The sequence below is a fragment of the Plectropomus leopardus genome, chromosome 13 (assembly GCF_008729295.1).
Source record: "Plectropomus leopardus isolate mb chromosome 13, YSFRI_Pleo_2.0, whole genome shotgun sequence".
Lineage (NCBI taxonomy): Eukaryota > Metazoa > Chordata > Actinopteri > Perciformes > Serranidae > Plectropomus > Plectropomus leopardus.
In genome coordinates, this window is record NC_056475.1 from 30,901,480 (window position 1) to 30,925,865 (window position 24,386).

The window sequence follows — 24,386 nt, forward strand, 5'->3', positions numbered from 1 at the left end:
ACCATTACACCACAGATGGCTTCTCTTAAGAACCTCTCATAGGGTTCTGGGTGGAACCTTTCACAGTTGGTTCCAGGTATTACCCTTTATGTAGGGCTCTGAGTAGATCGCTCTGAAAGAGTCCCAGTCGGAACCTTGATAAAAGGTTCTCCTATGGGTACAAGCTGAGGAACCCTATATGGTTCTTTTATTTCTAAGAGAGTTCTGATCTGAGCCCATTTCAAATCCTTCTGCCACTGGTAAAAAAACAGTGATTGCTTTGTAAGAATTTTTTAGAACTGTTCTGCCAGTATTAAATGAGAACTTTAGATTCCCGAACGAACCTCACAGCAAAATCTTGCTAATTTCTTAACAATGTAAATATAGTTATTATAGTCCTAATTGGGGAAGTAATTACTGATTAATGGCAACCCCACTGTCCCTTTAGATTCCTTTTCTTTTTGTGCACAGTGTTCCATGCGGTGGCTTCTGACCTTTGGATCATGCAGGCCAGAAAGTACAACGCCAAAATCTTTCAATAACAATCAGTCAACATGAGCTCTGCTTTGAGGACCCTCAGCAACACAAACATCAGAAGGTGTGCAGTCAAACAGTCAAGAAACCAAAAAGTCATTCTGAAAGGAAACTAAAGCACTCTTCTTACATCTGATAAACGCCTTCCTATAAACGGCATAAAAACAATGATATTCAAAAGCAACATGGTGCAATTACATATTTGACTGGCTGTGCATGATGCATCAGCGTGCCTGCAGGTTTTAAATATCACTGTGAGTATGACATAACAAAGGCTTGATGGGAGAAGAGGTCCTTGCTTCTCTTTCAGCGTGATTTTGAATCCAACCATCACTCCAACAAGCGTCTTCTAACCACATGTTGACTGAAACAGAGCGCAGCCTTGTCTCTATCTATTAAAAAACTTCTCAAATACAACAAATACCCAATTGTGAAAATGGAAGTAGCATTTGTAATCATCACTCGCTCATTAGTAATGTACAGCCTTACTTCATGGGTTGCTTAGCACCTTAAGGCAGGGGGAGCCTCTGACACAACTGCTCAAGCACCTATAGGATAGGATGGATACGTCATTCCATCAGTTAGCGCCTTGCAAAAATTGTAGGTGTCACGTGTTGGACCTCTAGACTAGCTGAATTATTGTCTGCACAGTCCATAAAATAGCATGACATTCACAGAGGTGTTGAAAAAATGTTGCAGTTTGTTCTCATTGACCAGTGATCAACTATCAGTCATGTGGGTGCTCTGCATGCATTTTCATGCTGCTTCATTCTCAATGAAATGAATCATGCTGACTTTGTAATCTTTGGGAGGAGACCTTGTGGTTTCACCTCAGTTACAAATGTTAACATTAGATTTAATATTTAGTTATTTCCACAGTGAGTGTATTATGTTGACACAGATGTAATACTTAACTCTTAGCTACCAGAAGCTCCAACACTGGAGACATAATAATTTCATCATAAAGGCACTGGCTTATTTACTGAAAATTAACCCCCAATGCATCTCTATGACACATTTATTAACTTTATTCCAGTATGCTGGATACGGTCGTGAGTCAGGACATTTTTTCTTTTATTATTTTTGCTTGTCTATTGATGTATGATAACCTACTTTCAGGTATTATAAAATCGAATCACATCTCTTACCATTTGAAATTTTCTTTCAAAAACATGGGGAAAAAGGCAATGAGCAACTTCAAAACAAAAACTATCAAATTATAATAATTATATATTATTTTCTGTAAATTTTCAAATTTTCTTTTTCTTTTATTTTTTATTTTGATCATTTATTAAAAATCCTCTCCCCCATTGTAAAAAAACATTTTTCGGGTCATTTTCTGGTTACCTTTCTCTAATTTCTCACAATTCATGGGGCATTTCTTACCAGGTAGGTCATTGCCTTTTTCGCTCATGATTTCCAAAGAAATCAAACCAATTTGCACAGGTTTCAAAGGGTTAAATTGCCTGTGAAAGGCGTTTTTTTTTTACGCAGCACAAATAAACTGATAATGATCAAGGTTTCAAAGGGTTAAATATCAAATATAAGACAAAGCATCAGTTGTCATGTCAGATCTTTTGAAACCTTGATACTGCTTCTTTTGCAGGCATTTATTGTGGAAATATCTGAATGTAGTCACTTAAAATGTGGTTGATCTTTAGAAGACTATGTTGGAGTTGGAGTTGTATCAGAATCTGCTCAAAATCAGAATCAATAATTACACAAATAAACAAATACATAACAACCATTGAACAAACTCGTGGCAATACCACTCTGAACACACTTCAGCAGAACAAGGACACTGCTGTCATCTAGGAGCCCCAGATATGTTAACATTACATCTCAGTAAATAACAACCTCCTGCAAAATTGAGCACCTTTTGACCAAAACTGAAAAAAAAACAAACACACAAAACAAAAACAAAACTGTTACAGTACACACCGTCATTTGTTGAATCTAAAATATGACTGAGCTGCAGCATGTGCAATGTGTGACAGAGTTGAGTTTCTCATGTTATGGCACTTCCTTTACTTATCCAGTACAAAAATCATTTTTTTTTAAATTTTAGCCCCTTAGTGTCCACATTTCCATGTCAGTTAGATAAATTTAATTATGTCAATCACCGCAATCTTTGAAAATAAAACAGAGTAACATGTAAACAAAACTGCTGACCAGTGGACAAGAAAAAGGTTTGGCTCACTTTGTTTTACCCTCAATGCCACGTAAGCGATGACTCAGCGTTTTCATTTCAAATGACGAGCAGACAAAGAGACAAAACACAAAGAGGCGGGTATACACGCACACTCAAATTAAAAAATCAAATAGAAAAAAAAATTAGACACAAGTGAGCACAAGCAGGCAACCAACCAGAAGCTCTGTTAAGGCCAAATAAAACCATTGTTTTTATGCCCTCTAATATTTGTGGGAAAAAACTATCATATGGCACAAAATCTTATCCTCCACTATGTATGGTTGTTATTTTTTTTTTCAATTGAATTTGTTTTTGGCATAACTATCATTCTTTCTGAGCAGGATTTGGAACCCTCTACACTACCTAAAGTAGAAGAACTGGAGATGTGCAGAGACAGACACAGATCTGAGGACATGGACAAGATTTTGCTCCAGTGCAAAGCGTCAGGAGATATGAGAAGCTGAAGACAGAGCAGGTAATCTGAGCAATTCAATGATTTTATATAGAATTGTGAAAAGTGAAAGTAATTAAATTGCCACTTTTCATTGTGCCTGTTAATGGTTTGTTGTAAGTGTGTGAAATGCAAATGTACAGACAGCCCCTGCGTGACTCACTGCTGAATGACATCTATTTAGTGATAAATCAGATATGGTGAAATTCAATTCCTGCAGCTGACCAAGTAAAGTAGTTTATGTTTGCATTTGTGTTTTCAGTTGTAATCATATCCGACAAAGCAGTAAAAAATGAGTAGAATGTGACAGAGTTACCATTCCATATGATTAATAAATGAATTAACTCAGCGTAAAACTAGAACACGTCATTACAGGAAAAGCAGAACACAAAAATGACTAAAGGAATGGAAAAGGCTAGTTTGTTCTGCTGGCTGATCCTGGTGGCTGTGTGGTCTCGTGTCCTGTGCTCTGAGGTATACTTGGTAGGAAGTGAGAACACCCATATTTGTGAGGCGAGTTTCTCGGCAGATAAGAGACGTTGCTGGCGGAGAGGATCCGGTGGAAAGTGCTGTAAACGGAGACCCGAAGGGCTGTTTTTGGGGGGGTGATTGGCTCAGCACAAGAAACTTCATCCAAGTCTGGAGAAGCCTTTCAAATTAAAATGCTAACACTGGATTGTAGATTTTTTTTTTTTTTTTAAAAAGCGGGATAAATGGGAGCTGGTAATCACGTATTGCCTCTTTTTGAATTCATCTTTTTGCACTGGAGTAAAACTTTGCAAAATTGCGGCAGCTATCATTTTGATTTTAACTGCTGAAAGTCTAAATATGTTTTTAAAGGGAATACAACTTGATTTAAGCATACACAGATCATCGTTGTGCATTTGGACAACCCCATCTATAGTATGATCAAAAATGATGATCAAAACTTGCCTTGGGACTTAGGAGAGCACTCTGTGTTGCAATTCCTATTTACCAATGTTGCCATTTCACTAATACTAAGTCAGGACCAGCATTTAGACACAATCAATAATCTGTATGTTTTTTGTAGGATTCTTAATGGTTGTCATCAAAAATTGAACATGGCAGACTGCTTACTAATGCAGATTGAAATGACCAAGGGCGTACAGCTACAAAATGTAAATCTGAATGCTCAAACTTAGTGCTATTCCCCTTTAAAGACAATAAATTGCAATAAATTGCAAATATCTTTGTTTTTTTAATCTGTTATGTAGCTAGTATTATTTTGGAATGAGGGCGTATTGCATGGTTGTGACCTTGTCCTCAAGGGCGCTCAGAGGAGGGTTGCATGGTCGAGGTCTATGCTGTCCATGCTGGCCAAAATAGCCTTCTGGTCCTCCTGGGGTGGGCGGCGGTACAGCAGAGCAGAAAAGCGAGTATATGGGTCATGGAGGATGGGCCGTTTCTTCTTCTTGCGGAGGTAGAGAGCTTCTTCGGGCTGGAGTACCTGAGAGGTGTAGGCCTGCTGGGTCTGAGAGGTGGAGACACCTGGAGAAGGACAGAGAACAGGCAGGTCACTGCCACCACAACCCCTGGTGGCACAACAATCTCACTACAGGACTGTCCCAAATAATAGGCTTGGGGGGTATGTAATATTTCATACCTCCCTGAAATTTTACTGCAAATGTTATATTGTGTGTATATATATATATATATAGGTATATTATATGAAGGATTATCTTATCTTATATGACGGTGTACAGCGCTAACACCCAGAGAGCGCTTCTTAAGAAAAGTAATATTCTTACACCTATTTTCCTTATTAAACAGAGAAATACAACTGTACACCTTTTGAATTCAACTTTCTCTGGCTCACATAAGACTGACGAGGCTTAATTGCCTCATCAACTCATCATAAAACACTTCATTCACACTCAAAATAAAACTCACCTAAACCATCTTGGCTACTCTTGTTAGTATCTAGTTAGTAAGTCCACTGTTCCAACAATCTTCAGTTCTAGTTTGGTCAAAATAAATTCTTAATTCACCAAGTTAGATGTAAAAAACATGCTGTTATTCCCTCTTCCCTATTCCTCTGCCTGCTGGCCGCCAGCTGTTTACAGTCCTGAAACTTCTCCCTCCACCACTAGGTGTTGTCTTTCAGCCCAGCTGCCTGTTTCACCAGTAAAGACTGGAGACTAGGGTTGGGTAGTGAAACCCCTTGCTACTATGGCACTGGTTCATATATAAGTGGTGCCTGCCAGACCCAGTCAAGATGCAGATTTCGGTGCCACATTATGTACGGAGTGAGTGTGTGGCTGAGAGAGAAAGAGAGAGGGCATGTGTGCTGGTGGTAAAGCTGCAGTGGCCGGGGCAGAGACTGTCAACTAAAACATAGCAGTGCTAAACTAAAACATAGCAGTGCAGTGTGTGAACAGTTTAGGTGATTTGTCAGTGAACAAATGCCACAACTCCTCAGAAACTGTGCAAAACTCCCTATTCTGCTTGCCACCTGCTAATTAAAGCAAACATGGTTAGCTCCGAAATTAGAGAAGTTGGCCTCACACTGACACTGACCAGGCTCTCTTAAGGTGGACTGTTAAGGTGGACCAGCTGTGCTCCTAATCAGATGGGGGAGGAATCTCTGGCTGCTGAGTTAGGGAGACAATTCTAATTCTAATTCTAATTCAAGTCAAAATGCATTTTGCTGTTATTGATACTGTAACTGTTGATTGTTGTTGTTGTAAGTTTTGTTGATTGTGTTAATATGTTTTGTGAATTTGTTAGTAATATTTTGTGTTAATTCATATTTATATATCTAAGTGTACCGGTAGGAGCTAATATATTTAATTTCCAGTTCAAATTGGCCTTTGAAATTAAAAAAACATTCTTACACGTTGTTAACCGTTGTTTTGTGCACTATGTTGTAAATAGTATTAGTTCAGGCACCATTCAGGCACCAGTATAAAAATAGAAATAAAAATAAAAAGCACTGTTTTGGCACCAGAATTAGGAAAAACCCAAAATTTTTCTAGAGAGACTGTTCACTGGTGGTGCATGCTGTACACTAGATACAATATCATGGTGGACAGGGCTCAAAAAGTCACTCTCACACTCAAGTTCTAGCATGCAACTCCATGTAAAACCATAGTGTTTTTAAATTTCTGTTTGTGTACAGATTAAACAAACGAGGATACAGTGTGTGACACAACATGGTAATTGGTAACAATCAAAATTACTGGAAAATGGTTTTCTTTTTTCAAGCCAGGCTAGATGTTTGTCTCTGCTCCTGCAACTATCCTTTTTCCAACCCACTTTACATGAAAACACAGCCACTTCTGCATAACAAAGCAGACTGCGAGACGCCGAGGACTGACTCTTATAGCTCTGCACCCTGTGAAACTGCAGTGATTTTGAACACCACCCTTGCCAAAAATCACTGAAGAACTCCACTTCTTCACATCACTCTCCTTAGAGACAGGACATTGAGTTTCAATGCCCCTTTACCTCCTTTATGTATCTATGGCCTAGTCCACATAGACACAGTTCATTTTAAAAACCTTTGTTTTCCTCATTCGTTCAAGAAAATTCCTGTCCACACATTCACTGTTATAAAAAACCCTGGAATAACAGCCCTGGGGTTGTATGTTTATGCAAACCAGTCATGTTGGAATCCCAGTTTACATCCATGTCTGTGAAAATAGGGATAATTCACACACCTTCATCACCCACATAAAATCTTTACAATCAACTCGGTTTCAGGATTAGTGTCACCAATTCAGTATCTGACCAAATGTCTCTCCTTCTGTTCCTCCTATAGATAATTGCCAGAAAAGTGTTTTTGCAGAACATTATGATGTCACAGTGAAGTTGACCTTTGACCTTTTGGATAGAAAATGTCAACACTTTATTCTGTTGGACAATTGTGTGAAATACTGTCACAATTAGTACATGAATTATTGAGTTATGGCCAAAAACATATTTCACAAGATCACAATGGCCTTGAACTTTTAGGTTTGACCTCCAAAATCAGTTCATTCTGAAGTCCAAGGGGAAATTTGTGCCAATTTAAAGAAATGTCCTCATTGACGAGATATTGATAGATATCACATTGATGAGAATATGACGGATGAGGTCACAGTGACCTTGACCTTTGACCACCAAATTGTAAACAGCTCATCCTTCAGTCCAAGAGGACATTTGTGCCAAATTAGAATTAATTCCCTCAGGGCATTTTTGAGATATCACATTTCAAGGAATGAGTGAGATGCAAGGTCACATTGACCTTGACCTTTGAGCAATGACAACCAAAATCAAATAAGTTCATCCTTTGATGAAAGTGACATTTGTATTTTTTTGAAGAAATTCTCTTAAGGTGTCCTTGAGATATTGTGTTTAAGAGAATGGCACGTGCATACACACCTGAAAAAGTAATGTCTCCAACCATAGCTGTCGCCGGCTTTTAGGCTTAAAAATGTCCCTCCAATGAAAATCCAAAAACACAACTGAACTGGTGTCAAGAGCTTACCAAGCAAAAGCCAGCCATGTAAACATAACCCAAAAGCCATGAAAAGAAGAAGATATTGTCCAATCAGAAGTCTAAAAAAAAGCTATTTGGAAGGCTTTCTGGAGCAGTGACTTCTGTAGCACATTCTGACATCTCTGTTTCCTGATATAGAAGAAGGGTAACTGTACACTCATTTATGTGCAAACATGTAAAAAGTCCTGCTAGCAAGGTTAGAGCTGGCACTATTTTGGCCACCTCTGCTATGGTACATAATGTTGTCACAAAGGACATAATGGACACTCTGACGTTCCTAGGCCAAAGGCTCAGTTTTCCCTGTCTAAACAGGTCAGCAGAGTATCACAAAAACTGTGAAATGAATTTGCAGACAACCCTTGCAGAAAGGTTAGATAAGAAGAATCTTCTTCAGTTGTTTGCCAAGGGAGGCCATAGCAGCCAGTCCACACTAACACTGCTAATACTAATTAAAATGGAATGTTATGTTTAAACTCTAAGGCCATGTCCACACAGAGACCAATCTATTTCTTTTTCATCTTGAAAAAGTTTTCCGTAAACATGGAATCATCTTAAGAAATGTGTGTGTCTACACAAAACCACTGAAAACGGTGTAGTATATATGCCAGGCCTGTAAGTGGCATTGTAACACTGCCACAGAAATACACCAGAAACAGGGAATAAGACTTGGAGCATGCACATAAAAGTCGTGCAATGTGAACAAACACACAAAGAAGAAGAAGGCAGAGAATACAAATCGAGCTAGAACGAAGAAATTTGTGTGGAGCAGAAGATTTTGCTGTAAAAGCCACAGCACGCTCAGTAGCTTCTGCAGCACGAACGCAACACTATAATCGCCATTGTTGTTGTTGTTGGCGGGGTTAGCGCATTGTCGTCATTGGTCCCCTAATCACCACAGTCATAAACCACTTCATCCAGTCTGGTCATGTCTCATCTGCCTTAAAACCAGCTGTCATCAGATGACTTACAAAACCCACCCTAGACCCAGAAACCCCTGCCAACTGCAGACCTAAATTAAATCTCCCTTTCCTATCCAAAATACTAGAAAAAGCCGTCGCTGCCCAGCTCCTTGACCACCTACAACTAAACAACCTCTACGAGAAATTCCAGTTTGGTTCCCGCACTGCCCACAGCACCGAAACAGCCTTGGTTAGAGCCATCAACGACCTGCTAATGACTGCTGATGCTGGCTCAACATCTCTACTCTCTACTCATCCTCCTCGACCTGACTGCAGCATGCGATACGGTTGACCGATGTATAAACCGCCTGCAAAGTAACATTGTCCTCTTTGTTACTGTCCTGAAGTGGTTTCAGTCATACTTTTAAGGACGATCATAGTACATTGGCATGGGAAATGCAAAGTCCCAGACATGCCCTGTTACCTGTGGGGTCCCTCAAGGATCGGTCCTTGGCCCCACCCTCTTCACCCTCTACATGCTTCCAACCTGTCATGTCATCACCCAGCATGGGATATCCTTCCACTGCTACGCTGACGACACCCAACTATATCTCAAAGCCAACAGAACCTCCGCTACAGCCAAGCCACTTAAATCCACTCTAACCACCTGCCCGGAGGAGGTTAAGTCATGGATGAACCACAATTTCCCTCAATTAAACAGCTCCAAAACTGAAGCCAGTCTAATTGGCAGCCCTCACCAAGTCCAGTCATCTGACATCACCACCATATCCTTCTCTGGCAAAGACATCCACCTCTCAACAACAGTAACAAACCTGTGTGTTAAAACCAACTCACATCTAACCTTTGAAGCACACATCAACAATCTCTGTAAAACCTCTTTCTACCACCTGAGAAACTTAGCCAAACTCCACCCTTCTCTCACTCTCCCTGATGCTGAAGAACTGGTCCACGCCTTTGTCTCCTCCAGGCTTGACTACTGTAATGCACTTCTCATCGGGATCCTTAGCAAGAACCTACAAAAGCTCCAGTACATCCAAAACAGCGTGGCTAGTATCCTGATGAGAGTGTGCAAATATGAGCATATCACACCAGTCCTGAAATCCCTACACTGGCTTCCCATTCCACTCAGAATAGAGTACAAACTCTCCCTGCTGACACATCAATGCATTCAAGGCAACGCCCCCTCATATCTCGAAGAACTACACACCCCTCAGACCACCAAAAGCAACCTCCGCTCCACCAACACCAACCGCCTCCAACTCGCCAGGACCAAACTCCGCACTACGGGGGATCGGGCCTTCCACTCTGTTGCTCCACACCTATGGAATGCCCTCCCTGACCACCTGAGGTTACCACAGAGCACGGAGTCATTTAAAAAAGGACTAAAAACTTTTCTCTTTCAAAGAGCTTTTCATACCATTGCCTAAAAAAAAGGTGCGTTATAAATAAAATCTATTATTTGTACTATTAATATTATTTTTATTATTATGTTTGTGAAACATTGAAGTTCAGTGTCTGCCAGTGGACATGAGAGAAGCACAACCCCACTGTTGCCTGAATTACAACGGACTGTGTCAGCACTGATTTGACAGGAACAAATGTACATGTCAAAAAGACGGTTTGTTTGTTGTGGCTGCAGTGGAGAAAAAAGCACCAATCGCAAAATCCTGAGCCCAGTGGAGCTGACCTTTGCATTGTGCCTTCTACACTTAATATTTTGAGGACAATGTTAAGAAAGTCCCTCTCGCCTGCCTTCCTACTTTATCACCCCTGGCCATGCAGTTGAGGCAAGGGTCACCAGGTGCTATGCACATATGCAGATTTCAGAAAAGACCAGTGGCACTGAGAAACGCCTTTGCAACTCTAATTGCCAACTGCTATTCTCATTAAATAGCAATTATTTTCATTGTTTGAACAGAGTTGGTTTTTCAGTGGTTTTCCACTGACTATGCAGTTTGTTCAATTTCAAAGCCAAGTGAATGCATCATCTCTCAAATGCAAGTACAAACCACAGTATGTGAACATATCACTGTTCAAATGCACCTCAGTGTGTACGATAGAAAGGGAACACATCACTGTTCATTCTGCAACATTCAGCAAACTGAGATGGTCTACAGCTCAGTAGTAAATGAAGCCAGAGTCAAGGCAATTACATTAGCTTAACTTAGTGTAAAGACTACATCTATCGTTTTTCCAACACATATTAGATGAACCAAATTAAGGCACATAGTAAGGTGTAGTGGACTGCCTTGTCATGGTCTTTTCATTTTCCCTCTGGGGAACTCCAGAGCTCAACTCTCCCTATACAAGTGGGGGACACATAAAGCGAAACTGTTTTATGAACCCAGAGAATTTAACAGAAGATTCTAAATTAACTTTGTTGAGACTCCCCAGTGGACATCCTCAGACAGGTTCTGCTTTTAAGCCACAAAAGGTGTCAGCCTTTGACACTTTCCTGCTCAAGATGCCATGAGAGATGGGTGTTTTTGGGGGTCTCATCTAGTTCACAACATGGTGTTAAGACATCAAAATGGCCTTCTGGGGTCACTCAGACATGCAAGACCAGTTAAGGGGGTGAGTTAAAATCAAATTTTATTCCTTTTCTGTGATGGAGCCATACTGCCATCCAGTAGCCTTAGTTATGCATAATTTCATAAACAACATTATAGTTATATCTTGTTTTGCATTTATTGTATAATGTTAATCGATAATCCTATTGCTATCTAAGTAATTACCAAGTTCTTTTTAGTCCATTGGATAACTTTATATTATATGTGATTACTTAATAAGGTCAAACCTAGGATCTTCAAAGCTGTGTGTTACATTCATAATAACCTTTAGGTCCCCTAGCATGTGTTCGTAATTACTGCAGTAGGAACATAGTGGTGATGAGATATATGACTTTACATGTAACAGGTCAAATTAAGTTATTCATCACGAAGTCGCTATGAGAAATAAATGTCTAATTATTTCTGCAAGTTTTAATTGAGAGGGACACTCCGCAATCCGCCGTCAACTCTGCCACGGATCTAGAAGCAACACCTGCTGCACAAATTATCCGCATCCGTCGCCTGCCCTTAAAGACTTTGTTTAAAGACTTTTACCAGTTTGCTGAGGAGGACACCGAGGCCAGCTAAAGACAGCTGCATCCCGGCTCCACCTGCCAGGCTGCCGCCGCCTTTCAGTGGGTCACCTCGTCTGGAAGATGCCCAGCAGTCCTCTACTGTAGTGAAGAGACGACCTGGAACTCCCTGGAGAACTCTATTCAAGTCGACAAAAGTAGGCAGAATAACATCTCCTAGTGTTCAGAGTTGATGTCGAATAGCTAAGCTTTAATGCCAAATTTCTAAATTCTAATTTACTGTTCCCCACGCATCCACGCTTTAGATGTTCACATATTTCTACTCACTAGCATCCATAATTAATCATTTACATCATCTGAATATACATTACTTTGGTTCCTTTCATTTGTTTCATTTCATTTATATGCCATATTCCTTCCTCTATTTACTCACCGTTTTATTAGCCTCAAAAAAAGATTTAATTTATCGCCCAGTTGTTGTCTGTGGACATTATTTTATGAAACAAGATCATGTATACAGGATAAACGGTACAGATTGTGAAATGATTAAAGTGATAGCATGTTTTGAAATTTTTAGAATTTAAAATGTATTTTTCTCCTAAATGGAGAATGGTGCCCCTTTTACTTGAACGAGTGCAAAATACAAATTCTAACGTAGTTATTAATAACCGCTACAAAGGTTTAGAAAATAACCCCTCACATCCACACATCGAACTCAAGACTTGCACACAATAGTCAGATGTTTGTGGGACCATCCACCTCCTCATCTGCCCGCCCTGTAAGTACACTCACACTCCTTATATTACATTGTAATATTATTACCTGACACTGCCCTTAAGCATTTAAGCCCAGCTACTGGTTCCGTTCGGCACATACGTCAGAAGCACTAAGAGAGAAGACATATATGACGAGTTTGGAGTGAAGACAGGCTGGGTCCCTCCAATTTACTCACCGCCACTTGTGGACTAAAAACCTGGAAAGTTTGCTGATCTGGTGGAGAGTCAGGGGCAGCCCATATATTGAAGGTCCATCCCCGTGGAATATGACAGCTGCTAATAGCAGTTGTTTCTGAAGTAGTTAAAAATAATGATATGGGTAGCTAAAAGGAAACTTTGTTGATTTTCAACCAGTTGTGTGTCCTGGTAGTGTGATCAGTGTGTGCAGGCAAAAGACCTGCGGGCGGCGGCAACACGGAGAGGGGACCAAACACTGTTCATCTGCACACAGTACACACACTGTGATGACAGAGCTAGTTAAAAATCAGCAAAGTTTCCTCTCAACTTGAATTTAGTCAGCAACTATAAGTAAAAACAGATATCATTCTTAAGAAACCTCTTAAAACCTGTTTCCTTTGTTCATCGTGATGGAGAAAGTCTAAAAGATATCACTAAGAAAAAGTGAGAATAGAAGAAGAGTGTTCACACCTGCTTTCTTTCTGGTCTTGGAGTTATTGTTGTTCATCATCATCTTCTTGGCCTTTTTAATACGTTGGTATCTCAGTGCATCAATCCTCTCAGACCCCGAAAGGGCACTCGGCGCACCTCGACGTTTTCTGTATGAAGAGCAGAGAGAGGGGGAAACGGGTAACTCCAGGCCAAACGCACTCAGTGGACTGTGTTTCTGCACTACGGAGTGCAGCAGAACCAGAAACCCACACAATCTCAAAACAGCACTGCTCGTGCTAAGCAAGAGGTGCAGCACATTACCCGAGGATCAATGTGAGACACCTTAAGAGCTGAAACTGTGTGCATCATCTGGATTTACTTATAGTTTGGTTGATGATTAGTATGTTTCATCAGATTAGTTAAGAAATCCAGATGGTTTATTAAATTGTGTGCCTTGAAATGCCACCACCTTTTTAGGGGTGTCTGAGATATTTTGCTCAAATTGATCCACACAGTATTTATCCAAAGGAAAGCAAAGTATTACACAATCCCTGAAACCATCTGTTTACCTTATGGTGCAGGTTAAAACAGTGAGAACGTTTTTGAGAACACAGAATGTTTAGAAGGACTTGCACTGTTGGTTTCAGAGGAAAATTCTCCAAAAGCAGAAGAAAAGAATATCTTGAACAAATGTTACACTTCTTAATTGATGATAAGTTTGCAGACTGTATAATTTGTTTAAAAATGAAGCTATCGTTCTCTGAAAGTAACAGATGCAAATGTTTCCTCAGTGTGGAGTGTGTATTTCTCAGCTGCTCATGATTGCATCTACAGACCTCCCTCCCATTCATGGAGGCACTTATGACCACAGCCCACAGAGTTCTGCCACAAACACACACTCGCTTCTCTCAAGGCACAGAAAACATTAGCATTACAGAGAGGCCATCTTCCCACCGTGGCTGCAGAGAGAAACCGAAGGTCGTTAGTAGAGGGGGAAAATCACAGCTGAGCAACAAAGCATCATCAATATGTATTCATAGACATGGATACTGTCTACAATGGGCTTCACCATGCTGACAGGGGGAGAGATGGCGGGAGGGGAAAATGACTACTCGGGAACAGTCACATAATGAAAAATAAGCCAAAGAAAAGCGAAGCACTAGGACAACAAATGTAACAAGAATTTATCCATATAATTGTTTCTTTTTTTGAAACGGAGGAGCAATATTTAGCGATGGCATGCATGGCAGTTTGCACATGGAACACGACTTTAAAGGGGAATACATTCAAAAGCACTTCATTGGGCAGTTCTCTCAAGCATAAGGGGGTCCTAAAGCCCCCTGTGCCCCCCCCCCCCTCCCCTCTGCAAGCCCTTGACAATCTATTTGTTCCTTAGGACAAAAAGAAGTGCATAAGCTGTTTTAGCTGGACACTTGCTTCACATGGCAGTGAGAACTGTTCTGCAGTCCAAACTTACAAGTGTTATTGTATACTTACAGTGGATGGTTTAATTAGAGCTCTATACAGATGCTTTATGCAGGGGACTAAGGCCATGTGTCCACCAGGAATCTGCTTTTAGTTACTGGGGCTAAAGAGATGGTTGCGGGGAGTGCAGGTCATGGCCCCTGCTGCTGCTCTGTTGCTGTTCAAAACCTGCTAATAATCTGGTGCGTTTTTGCTGGAATATATTTAACATTAATGAAATTGGTGCACTGAGAACTTTACACATGCTGAGCTTTCATCGCTGCCAGGAACATGCAACAGCATTTCCACTTAATTGTTAATGCAAAACAAAAAAAGCTGTGAATGATGGCTTCCAGTGGACACACAGCTTAAGTTGACGTCATAACGCCAATCTTACAAAATATTTCTTGGAGATTCAGGTCCAAAATATTTTCAATTGGTGTCATACAATACAAGCATCTGTAAAATAGTAATGGCAGAATGTGTCACGCTTGAGGAGAATGCTAAGAGCATTTCAGTATCTGACAATAAACAATGTCTATGTGGATGTCCAAAGTAGACCACCCTTTTGTAAACAATCCACACCTTATATTAATCTATAGTACAGAAAGACAAAAGACACAATAATTGGTGATCATACCTGCTGGGAACAGCATATTTGCTTTTTATAATGATAAATCAAAGATACCTGGATGTAACTCCAATTCTATGACTATGTATATGGCCATGTTATGGACTTCAATATTGTTTTTAAATACATTAAAAGTAATTAGTTATACAGCATGATTTATTGTTAGAATTATTCTTTGCTGGCTTCTGGCCAGGGGGCAAAGGGCAGATGAGATTGGTCCTCCAAACCCCAACTAGGCTCATCTTCAGACTGAGAGGAGGGGGGGGGGGACCAGGATCACCTGGAGCAGCAACACATCAGTTTAACATCTTTCTGGATTTCAGTGAGTTGGAAGAATTGCATGCTTGCTACTCATGCTCGTTCAGCATCAAATGGCTCACTCACAGGCTTACCTACTATGATAATGTGGACCAAGTTCCCTTACAGTTGATAGGATTGGCAGGAGATATCCTGGCTGAAAAAGTATGGGCCTCATTGTAATCCATGACAATCTCCTTTGCAATCACTTAAATCCTGTGGTGGCTGAGACAGGCAGGGAACCTGCCAAGAGTACTAGACTAGAGGTACACCCTGAGCAGCATTAGCATATAAGAAAGTAGACAGGACTAAGCGGTAGTTGATTCCTTCCTGAAGTATATGGCTGAATGGGAGACATGGTTTACCACTGGACTAAAGGGAAGAAGGGAGAAGGAGGCACTGACTATATTTTTTGCATTGGCAGTTCCTGTTTGATTGCTGCACCTTTACTGTGAATTTGGTACCAAAAGCCATTGCTATGAAATAAGCAGTTAGCAATGCATTCCGTTCTTTGTTGGCATGGTAAAAACATTGGGACATTTCACCCAGGCCTTATACTTGGCATTTTGAGCTGAGATGGAAGTCGAGCAGAAAGGGCAGATTGTATTCATAATGAGATGAGAAGAGTTAGATTGTGACAGTTATGTTTGCTAAGAAGTTCTACCTATTTGCATTGATTCAAGATAAACTGTGGCAAGCATCAATCCTCACAATCAGTTATGGCATACTACACCTAACTGGCTGTAGAGTGCATTGGTCTGACTTAGGATGCAAAGGCAAAGCCTCATTAATGTTAATTAACAGTCGGTAGTGGGTTGAGCTCATACAAAATACCATCGACCTACAGCACAATGTCAAAAAATTTGTAAAATTATAAGAGCGTTGACAATAATTTAACGTTTAGTTGAATTCAAACCCATGACACGTAGGACAAAACTGAAGTGTGGTTAAATCTCTAGACTAAAGGTGTAGAAAAGAAAAGCTTGAAACCATTTAATTGGACTATAGTAATCACAATATTGTGAGGTTTCCAAAATACTTTTAAGAAAAGCAAACAAAAAAAGCCAATGAATAATTGAATAAACACTGAAATTGGTTTGAGGCTGATAAAATAACTTTTGTCATAAGTGTAGACCAGAGGTAGAATTATCTGTAGTGAGGTATTCATATTTTGCATGTGATTATGGTCAGTTAGCAAACCACTCAAGCATGAAATCATGTTGGTGATACAACTCTGACCTAATTTATTAGCTAACAGATGGCATATGCATATCAGAATGCATAATGTACTAAAGACTGCAGAACTTAAAATGCATAGCCACTTTAAGAAAAAGGAAAAAGGAAAGAACTGAAATGAACTACACATGTTGACTGAAGGAAGGAACAAATCAAACAAAGACTCAAAGTCTTGTATTCCCCTTTAAAGGACGAGGTGATCAAAAAGTCCCACCTGCTAACCCCCCCCTTTCAGACATGGATCCAACCCTTACCTATTGCGGTGTAGAGGACCTGGTCACAACAACGCTGCCCAGATAGCTGAGATCAATCAAAAACAAAGCAGGTAAGACTCCAGGAGCCATCAAGAACCACCACACTGCCCCTAATTCATAATGATGGAGACATTGCAGTACATGAGAAGCGGACAGGCCCTGTGACACACTTTGCCCAACAACCTTTCCATGGTAGTCAGACCTGGGGGTGTCCTGGGGATAATTAAAAGGGGTTGGGGAGAGGAGGGTTATAGAAAGGGAAGGGGAAGTAGGGTAGGAAGAAATCTGAGAGGTTGGAAGGGAAGGGAGAATTGGTCATGCAGTCAGGTTACTAAGGCCGAGGATGGGCCGCAGGGCCTGCCAAGATGAACTCTTCGTAAAGCATCCCTCTGCATGATAAAGGCATCTTCAAAGGCTTGGAGCTAGACATAACAATGGGTGCTTGTTTTGTCTGGGGAATCAATTGGATGAATATTATGGGATTCCTCCTGTTAGGTGAAAGCAGGATAACGCATGATACAGATGGAAAACAGGGATCCTGTGGTGATGTCTGCGAATTCCCAGGCTTTTAGGGGCTTATGCCAAACAAATTACACAGTGCACTGGCAAGTAGTACTTTTCATCCGGATGGACTGTAGCCCCAAAAGGTCTGAAATGTAATCTGTGAAGCAAATGCATTTTCTTGTCAATTTAATAAATAATTTGTTTCACTGTGTATACCTTTTGGTTAACTAGAAAATGCAATGTATTTTTTAAGGTAAACATTTTGGAACAGTGCTTCACAGATTAAATGGGTGAGTACCTCTAACTGGATGCCTGACATGAAAAGCAGCATTGACCAAATTGAAACTAAATTGAACTTCCAGAGCTCATCAAATGAATCATCAAGTGTTACAAATTAAAAAAGCACAAACTTAACTTTAAAATTATTTTGCCACAGAGATGATTTTAAAAACTGATGGATATTAGACAGCACTTCAGTAACAAAAATGTCAGAGCAACTTCACACATCAAAGCATTATGGGTTGGGGCAGATGACTCAAATGGTATCCCTCTCTGCATGCCTAATGCACCTACCCTGAAGCTGACAACTGGGGTGGAGAGGGCTCAGATGGAAGGATCTCCTCCTCAGTCCTCCTCTGAGATGGCATCTGCCCAAATATGTTGCTGCTTTCCATGGGGGGTGACGGGGACTGGGAAGCTGGGTAGCTGGTTGCAGAGGTGGCAAAGGCCATGTGGGAACGGTAGCTGGGACTTGCTCTCCTGCTACCCTGGCCTTGGGCAGGTGAGGAGGAGGGGGAAGATCTCCTTGAGAAGCTGGCTGTGGAAGGAGGGAGGAGGGTAATCTCAGACATCTCTGGGGGTATGTGAGGTTGGACAATGCTGGGACGTGGCCGGGGACGTACTACAATCTCTGGGGAGCCCTCATGAGAACTAAGGGGGCTTTGGGTGAGGGGTGAGAGTCGGGAGGGCTGGAGAACCACCTGATGCATGCCAGAATCCATCCTACGAGCCTGTCTGGGACTGAAACGAGGGGTGGTTTCAAACCATCGAGTGTCCAGGCTACTGAATGTGCTAGGGACAATATGGGCCATTGGATCGGTGTAAGGCAAAACCGGCACACCCATACCGTGGCTTGTGTGTCTTAGCTGCCCAAAATGTGCCTCTTGCATAGCTAAATGCTTGGCTGGGGAGCCACGAGGCTTGGCCTTGCTGGGAGACTTGCTTGAGTGGCTCTTTGGGGCTTCCAGTGGCAGGACAGCTGGGTAGGTAGGCATTGGAAGAGTGGAGGGCTGGAAAGCACTGAGGGGAAGAACATGAGGTGGAGGAGGATAGGGAGAGTCGTGGCGAAGGTGCAAGGGGTGATGCGGCGGAAAAATGAACCGGGGCCCCTCCAGACTTGCAAAGGTGAAATCCAGTCCCTGCCAAATCTCAGGAGAATGAGAGGAAGAAGTGAGAGTCAGAGGAAGTGGGAAACCAGGGACAGCATATTGTGGAAAATCACCCTCCCCCATTTCTTCAGGAATCATGGGGTGACCAAAGGGACCTTCAGCAAGGTATGGAGGGGAGGACATGACAGAACTGAGAGGGCTAGTATCAGGCATGTAAAAGGGAGGTGGGGGATCATGATCTCCAGGAGGGCCTAGATAGCCATAGAAAGCCCTGTGGTGGAGAGAACCTCGGATTTGCCCCGTGGCCTGGAGCCGACTGCTCTCCATGATGGTCATACCTTCGAAGGGCCTCTGGAAACGAGGGCTGTAGGCTGGAGGTTGCAGGTAGGATTCCTGACTGGAGATGGGGGAAATCTGGTGAGGCCGAAGTGGGGCCATAACTGGTGGCAGAGGCCTGGGATCGTCATTCTCTTCATCTGACTGTCGGAATTCAGGATAGAGGTCTGATTCCTCCACAAAGGGGAAGCCCTCAATTCGCCGGGGCTTAACAGACATTTCTGCATCAGTGGGATCTATTACAAAACGTCCATCTGGGCCTCGGCTGATGAGTTCAATGGGTGTCGTTGCTTCAGCTTCATGCTTGGAGATGCTGTATTTCTTGCTTGTTATTGCTCTTTTGGTCTTCTTGTATAAAGACAACTCCTCCCTCTTTCCAGGACTTGGAGGTGGTTTCTTTCCACGCTGGTCATGACTATCTTCCGATGATTCCGACGGGGATGCCTTTGAACGAATGCTCTCTGGGCTCACCTTCCCCGAAGACGATCTACAAAAAAGTATACAGAAGACATGAATATTTAAACATTCTAAAATATTGTACTTGATGCTAAGCAAAGCTTTTTTGATGGTGCTAAATAACAAGTCCAGCAGCAATAAAGCAAAAATGACAACACATCTGCTAATTTCCAATCAGCACAATTGAGAATAAAGAAATGTCACGGCTAAATAACCTGGGTTCTCATTGTGTAACATTTGCAACATCTTTCCTAAGCTGACTTCCAATGTCTAGAACATGAACATGGAGTAACCAGTGGGAAGAATAATGACTCCTTTATAAGCAGTCTCTGCATTCCCCTTAATATTTAAGGCTGGCATTAATCATAACGGGCTGAGATAAGCATGGGAAAACCTTCATACCAGCAACTTGGTAACTTAACCTGGACATATATTTCCATGAGAAGGGACGTTTAACAGAGTGTAGATGCAAAAGTTTGGTGACACAAGAGAACTGTTTTTGGTCAAGTAGTCAGGAAGGTGCACACATGGAGGAGATATCACACACCAAATGACACACAAAATGGACCAGAGTGAATCTCATTTAATCTCTCTGAGAATATACTTTCAATCCATGCAATTACACTACAAAAAAGACAATAAAAACCACAAACTGGTTTTAGCACTCACACAGAGCCTTTCACTTTGGCTATCTTCAGTATGAAGTATTTGGACAGTAATACCCTTTCAATTGTTTTGACTCTGAACTGACCTTCAACTTTAAGAGCCTGAAAAGGTAGCTTAAAATCGAAAGTATTTCTGTAAAACATTAAATATCCTTGAGTAAAAGGCAACATTAAAAAATTAAAATCTTTAGGTGTTTAGCACTCAAAACGGGCTCTGTTTTGTGTGGGAATGGTCTGATTAGATTTGAGATTCACTCAGAACGTCTCCATGCACCGTTAAGAGGAGCTTATAGCTCCAAATGATTATTAGGCCATTTAATTTAACTACTGCCCTTGTTCCAGACAGAAGTATGTCTGACTCCATCACAGTAGGTGGTGACATGCCCCCTTTCAGCTAGTTGCTATTGGCCCTTCTTCTTGACCTATTGCGTCACATACTAAACAAGTTAACAAGTGGCAGATGGGTTGCATGTCAAACAGTAAGAACTTTTCGGTGCTGTGTATTTCATACAAACTGGAGAACAGAAAGCTTCAAGTGCCATGAGCATTACTCAATACTTGACCTGGAGCATATGCAGAGAGTCATACAGAGTCGAGGTGAATATGTTGGGATAGCTGGGAGGTAAACTGCATTATTGTCTGAAGCCACTCTGGGAGTCAAGCTTGGGACAAACAACTTCTTATTCAACTTCAAGGCCATAAAGCAAAATATCCATGACAATGTTAAAAGAAGAAAGAGCCTGCCTCTGCACTAAATTTGAGTAACACTGCCGCAGTAGAGTTGAGGTAGCTGTCATTAACAGCAATGTAACGCTCTGGTATGGCTGTGCAGAGAAGTGTGGAAGGAGAAGCTTTGATCCAGCACACCTACAACAGAGTGAGAATATTACCAATCACAGCTTGGAGTGATACTGACTGTGTGCCGAAAACTGTCAAAACCAGGTCAAAGGTCACTCTAATCATGAAAGCTAGTTGTGATTGCCAAAGTTTGGGGGATGACAGAGTTATATAAGTTGTATTTGAGAATATGATCAGTATACAATACACTTTAAAGGACATGATATAAATATATAAAAATCTACTCTCATGTAGTGAGATATTTTTTAACTACTATAACATGTCTTTCAGGAGGGAGTAAATGAAAACCATGATTTGTTGTTTAAACCACATTTACTTTATTTAGTGTGACATGGAACATATAGCCAATCATCACGGGAATCACCAAGGCTTGTGCTTCTAATGACCATGAAATAAGTAGAATTTTTTCAAGGCAGCTGCCACTGAATTATACTGCTACAGATGATAGACATTTCAGAATTCTTTCTTGCAATGCCTACTCAGATATGGTTTCTCTGAAAAGCACATCTGCTTCTCAGAGAAACCATACAGAGACAAATAATACTGAAATATCAAGTCGCAACTTATCACAAACTACAGTGTTAACATACATAAAAAGTAACAGAAACACATGAATCACAACCCATGAGCTTGCCTTAATAATGTGCTGGCTTTTCTGTGTTCACATAAAAAGACTGTTCATACAATGCATCGATCGTCAATCCATTAAAATAATCAGTTTCTCTAATGTTTGTGGATTTGGCCATCATTCCTATTCGTTACAATAATATTTTAATATGAAACTTCATGAAATTGTTTAGACACCATGGTAAAACTGGGCTTGACCTAAATATAGAATGTAAAATAGTGGATGTAGCCACTGTGACATCATCCATTTGTTTGTCAATTCACACTTTGGCATTTTGGCTGTTGGCATCTTGTTTGTTTGCAGCCAGAAGTGACCATATTTGGATGATAGGGGGGAGCTGTGGAGGAGCGAGGGTGGATCTTACTCATTGGCTGTAGCGACGGCTCGCAGCCTGTCACTTAAGCGAACTCGATCTTAAATATGCAGAAATTTAAGCCTTAATAAAATATAAAAATGTGAGTTACATAAAAACTCATCCCCCGTACAGTTGTCATGAATATAGAAATTATCTCGAGAGACTAAAACAGTTTTTGTATCAGACTGTTAACTAGTTTGTTTTAGTTGTAAAGTCAGGCATTTTATCATGGGGGTCAATAAGGATTGACTCTGTTTTGAAGCCAACCTCAAGTGGACATTAGAGGAACTGCAGTTTTTGGCACTTTCACATTTGTGCCATTTTTAAGCCACCGGGGTTGCCACTGCCATAAAATAGTATAAAAAAGGCTGCCAAGATGTCTGATTATGCTATTGTGTCCCTGTTTTTTCTAAAAAGTTGTGAAAACAACCAAAAGGAATAGAGGCCCAAATGGTAAAGTAAAGGCTGCAGACTGTTTAATCTAAATTTCCCTTCATGTGCTCAGAGCATGTTACAGAAATAAATACTGCTGAGGCTCTTCAGACTGACCGTATCATGACAAAAAGAAAAATTACAAAACACAGCAGTTCCTGCCTCATTAAACAGCGTGAAGATTCAGTGATTAGCCTACCTACTGCTCATGCTAATTATGTAGGTCCTTCAAATTCATCATCAAATTGCTCATCATTATACTATAACAATGAAAAAAAAGAGTACAGACAGTGTTTTTCATGGGCTTATACACATTGTCATGAGCAACAGCTGGCACTGAAGTTGTAATTTTTAAGCTAAATGCAGTTTGACTATTTCAACACTTATATTGAACAGAACAAGTTTTATTGACAAGTAGAAGAAAAAAGGGACGGTGACAATAGCTGTGGTGAGGAAGGACTAGTGCTGAAGGCGATGAATGCAGAAGTGTCAAAAAGAAAGCGGGGGGTGGGGGGGCACTGCCACGTAGCTGTTGTGCAGATATGCATTTTGAAAAAAAAGTTTGTCTTTTAAAATAATATGTATTATTAAAATTACAGCAATAATTACTATTTGCTTTATTGCTGAGAGTTAGATGAAAAGACTGCACTAGTTCGCTAGTTAGCTTAGAACTTAATAGAGCTAGGCTAGTTGACCCCTATTTCTATCTACCCCTATCTATTTTTGGTGCAAAGCTATGCTAACCAGCAGCTAGGCTGTAGATTCGATTTAATTATCTTAGCAACTAAGTCAAATTTCAAACAATTCCTTTAACAAACAGAGTGAAGTACTGTGGTTGAACGCACATCAGAAGAATGATATGGTTGCTCTGGATGGAAGTTTGTCAAAATTGAGATATTATTTTCTGATAAAAGCAGTGATATATGTGCCTTACATGTAAAATGCAGTGCATAATGTCATACACCACAAAAAAACTTGATTAAAATTATTGTTTTTATTTCTTAACCTGCACTGGTCTCATTTATATTTCAACAAATTTATCATACAATGAATTATCATTATACTTTACTTACTTAACAGGATCTTGAGCCAGACAGCATAGAGATGATAAGATGTGATACCCCTCTGATGGTCTAGGTTAATTTATTGTCATTCTAAAGTACAGGGTTGCACAATGAAATGCAAGTTGTAGTCCATTTATGCTTCATGAGAAAAACAACATAACAAGAGCATAAGTATTTTAATAATGGACTACAGACGATGAGTTCAAAGTTCTGACAGTCCAACATGTTCTCATCTTGTTGCTTTGCAGTGGAGTTCTGTGTCTACATATTACGCTCTAGGTATCCTTCTGTGTCTGCTGTTTACGTTCCAGTAGCTGCTACCATGATGTCAACACACATGGTGGGATTCACTGCACGTGATTAGATTTAAGCGACAAAAGCACATGGCAAGCAACAGCGGGTTGTGAACAAACACACATGCTGGCATGGATGGTTAGGATAAAGGGAAGAAGGCAAATGCTAAGGCGTAGAAAAAAAACAATCACATTCAGACGGGAAGCAAACACTGGACTCCTGCATTAAAGTTTGGGATTTGTTGGCTCCAACCAACACCCCTCCCACCCACAATATTCCTTATATTAGATTGTTACTGGCAATGTTTCAACTTGAAGCCATTCTGTGGTATGTCATGCAGACACAACAGGTTCCATCTGGCTGGGTTCTTAAGTGACTCCACCTGTTCACTTGTCAGCCTGCTTCAGAAGGTGCCTTCCAGTGGTGTAAAATAACACTGCGACCGGTTCTGTTCCACCTTATTCTCAGCTGATGGGGCATA

At 40.8% G+C, this 24,386-nt stretch overlaps 1 protein-coding gene across 1 annotated transcript in view; it reads right to left on the reverse strand.

The window, feature by feature from the left end:
• Positions 1-4,340: 4,340 nt before the first annotated feature.
• LOC121952593 (protein turtle homolog B-like) overlaps positions 4,341-24,386 on the reverse strand; it is a 184,112-nt gene continuing 164,066 nt past the window's right edge. Inside the window, exons 19-21 of the mRNA XM_042499364.1 lie at positions 18,003-19,640; positions 13,083-13,210; positions 4,341-4,664 (exon numbers count right to left, since the gene is read on the reverse strand). Of these exons, the coding sequence (XP_042355298.1) occupies positions 4,450-4,664; positions 13,083-13,210; positions 18,003-19,640 (1,981 nt within the window). The 3' untranslated portion in view covers positions 4,341-4,449. The remainder of the gene's footprint in view (positions 4,665-13,082; positions 13,211-18,002; positions 19,641-24,386) is intronic.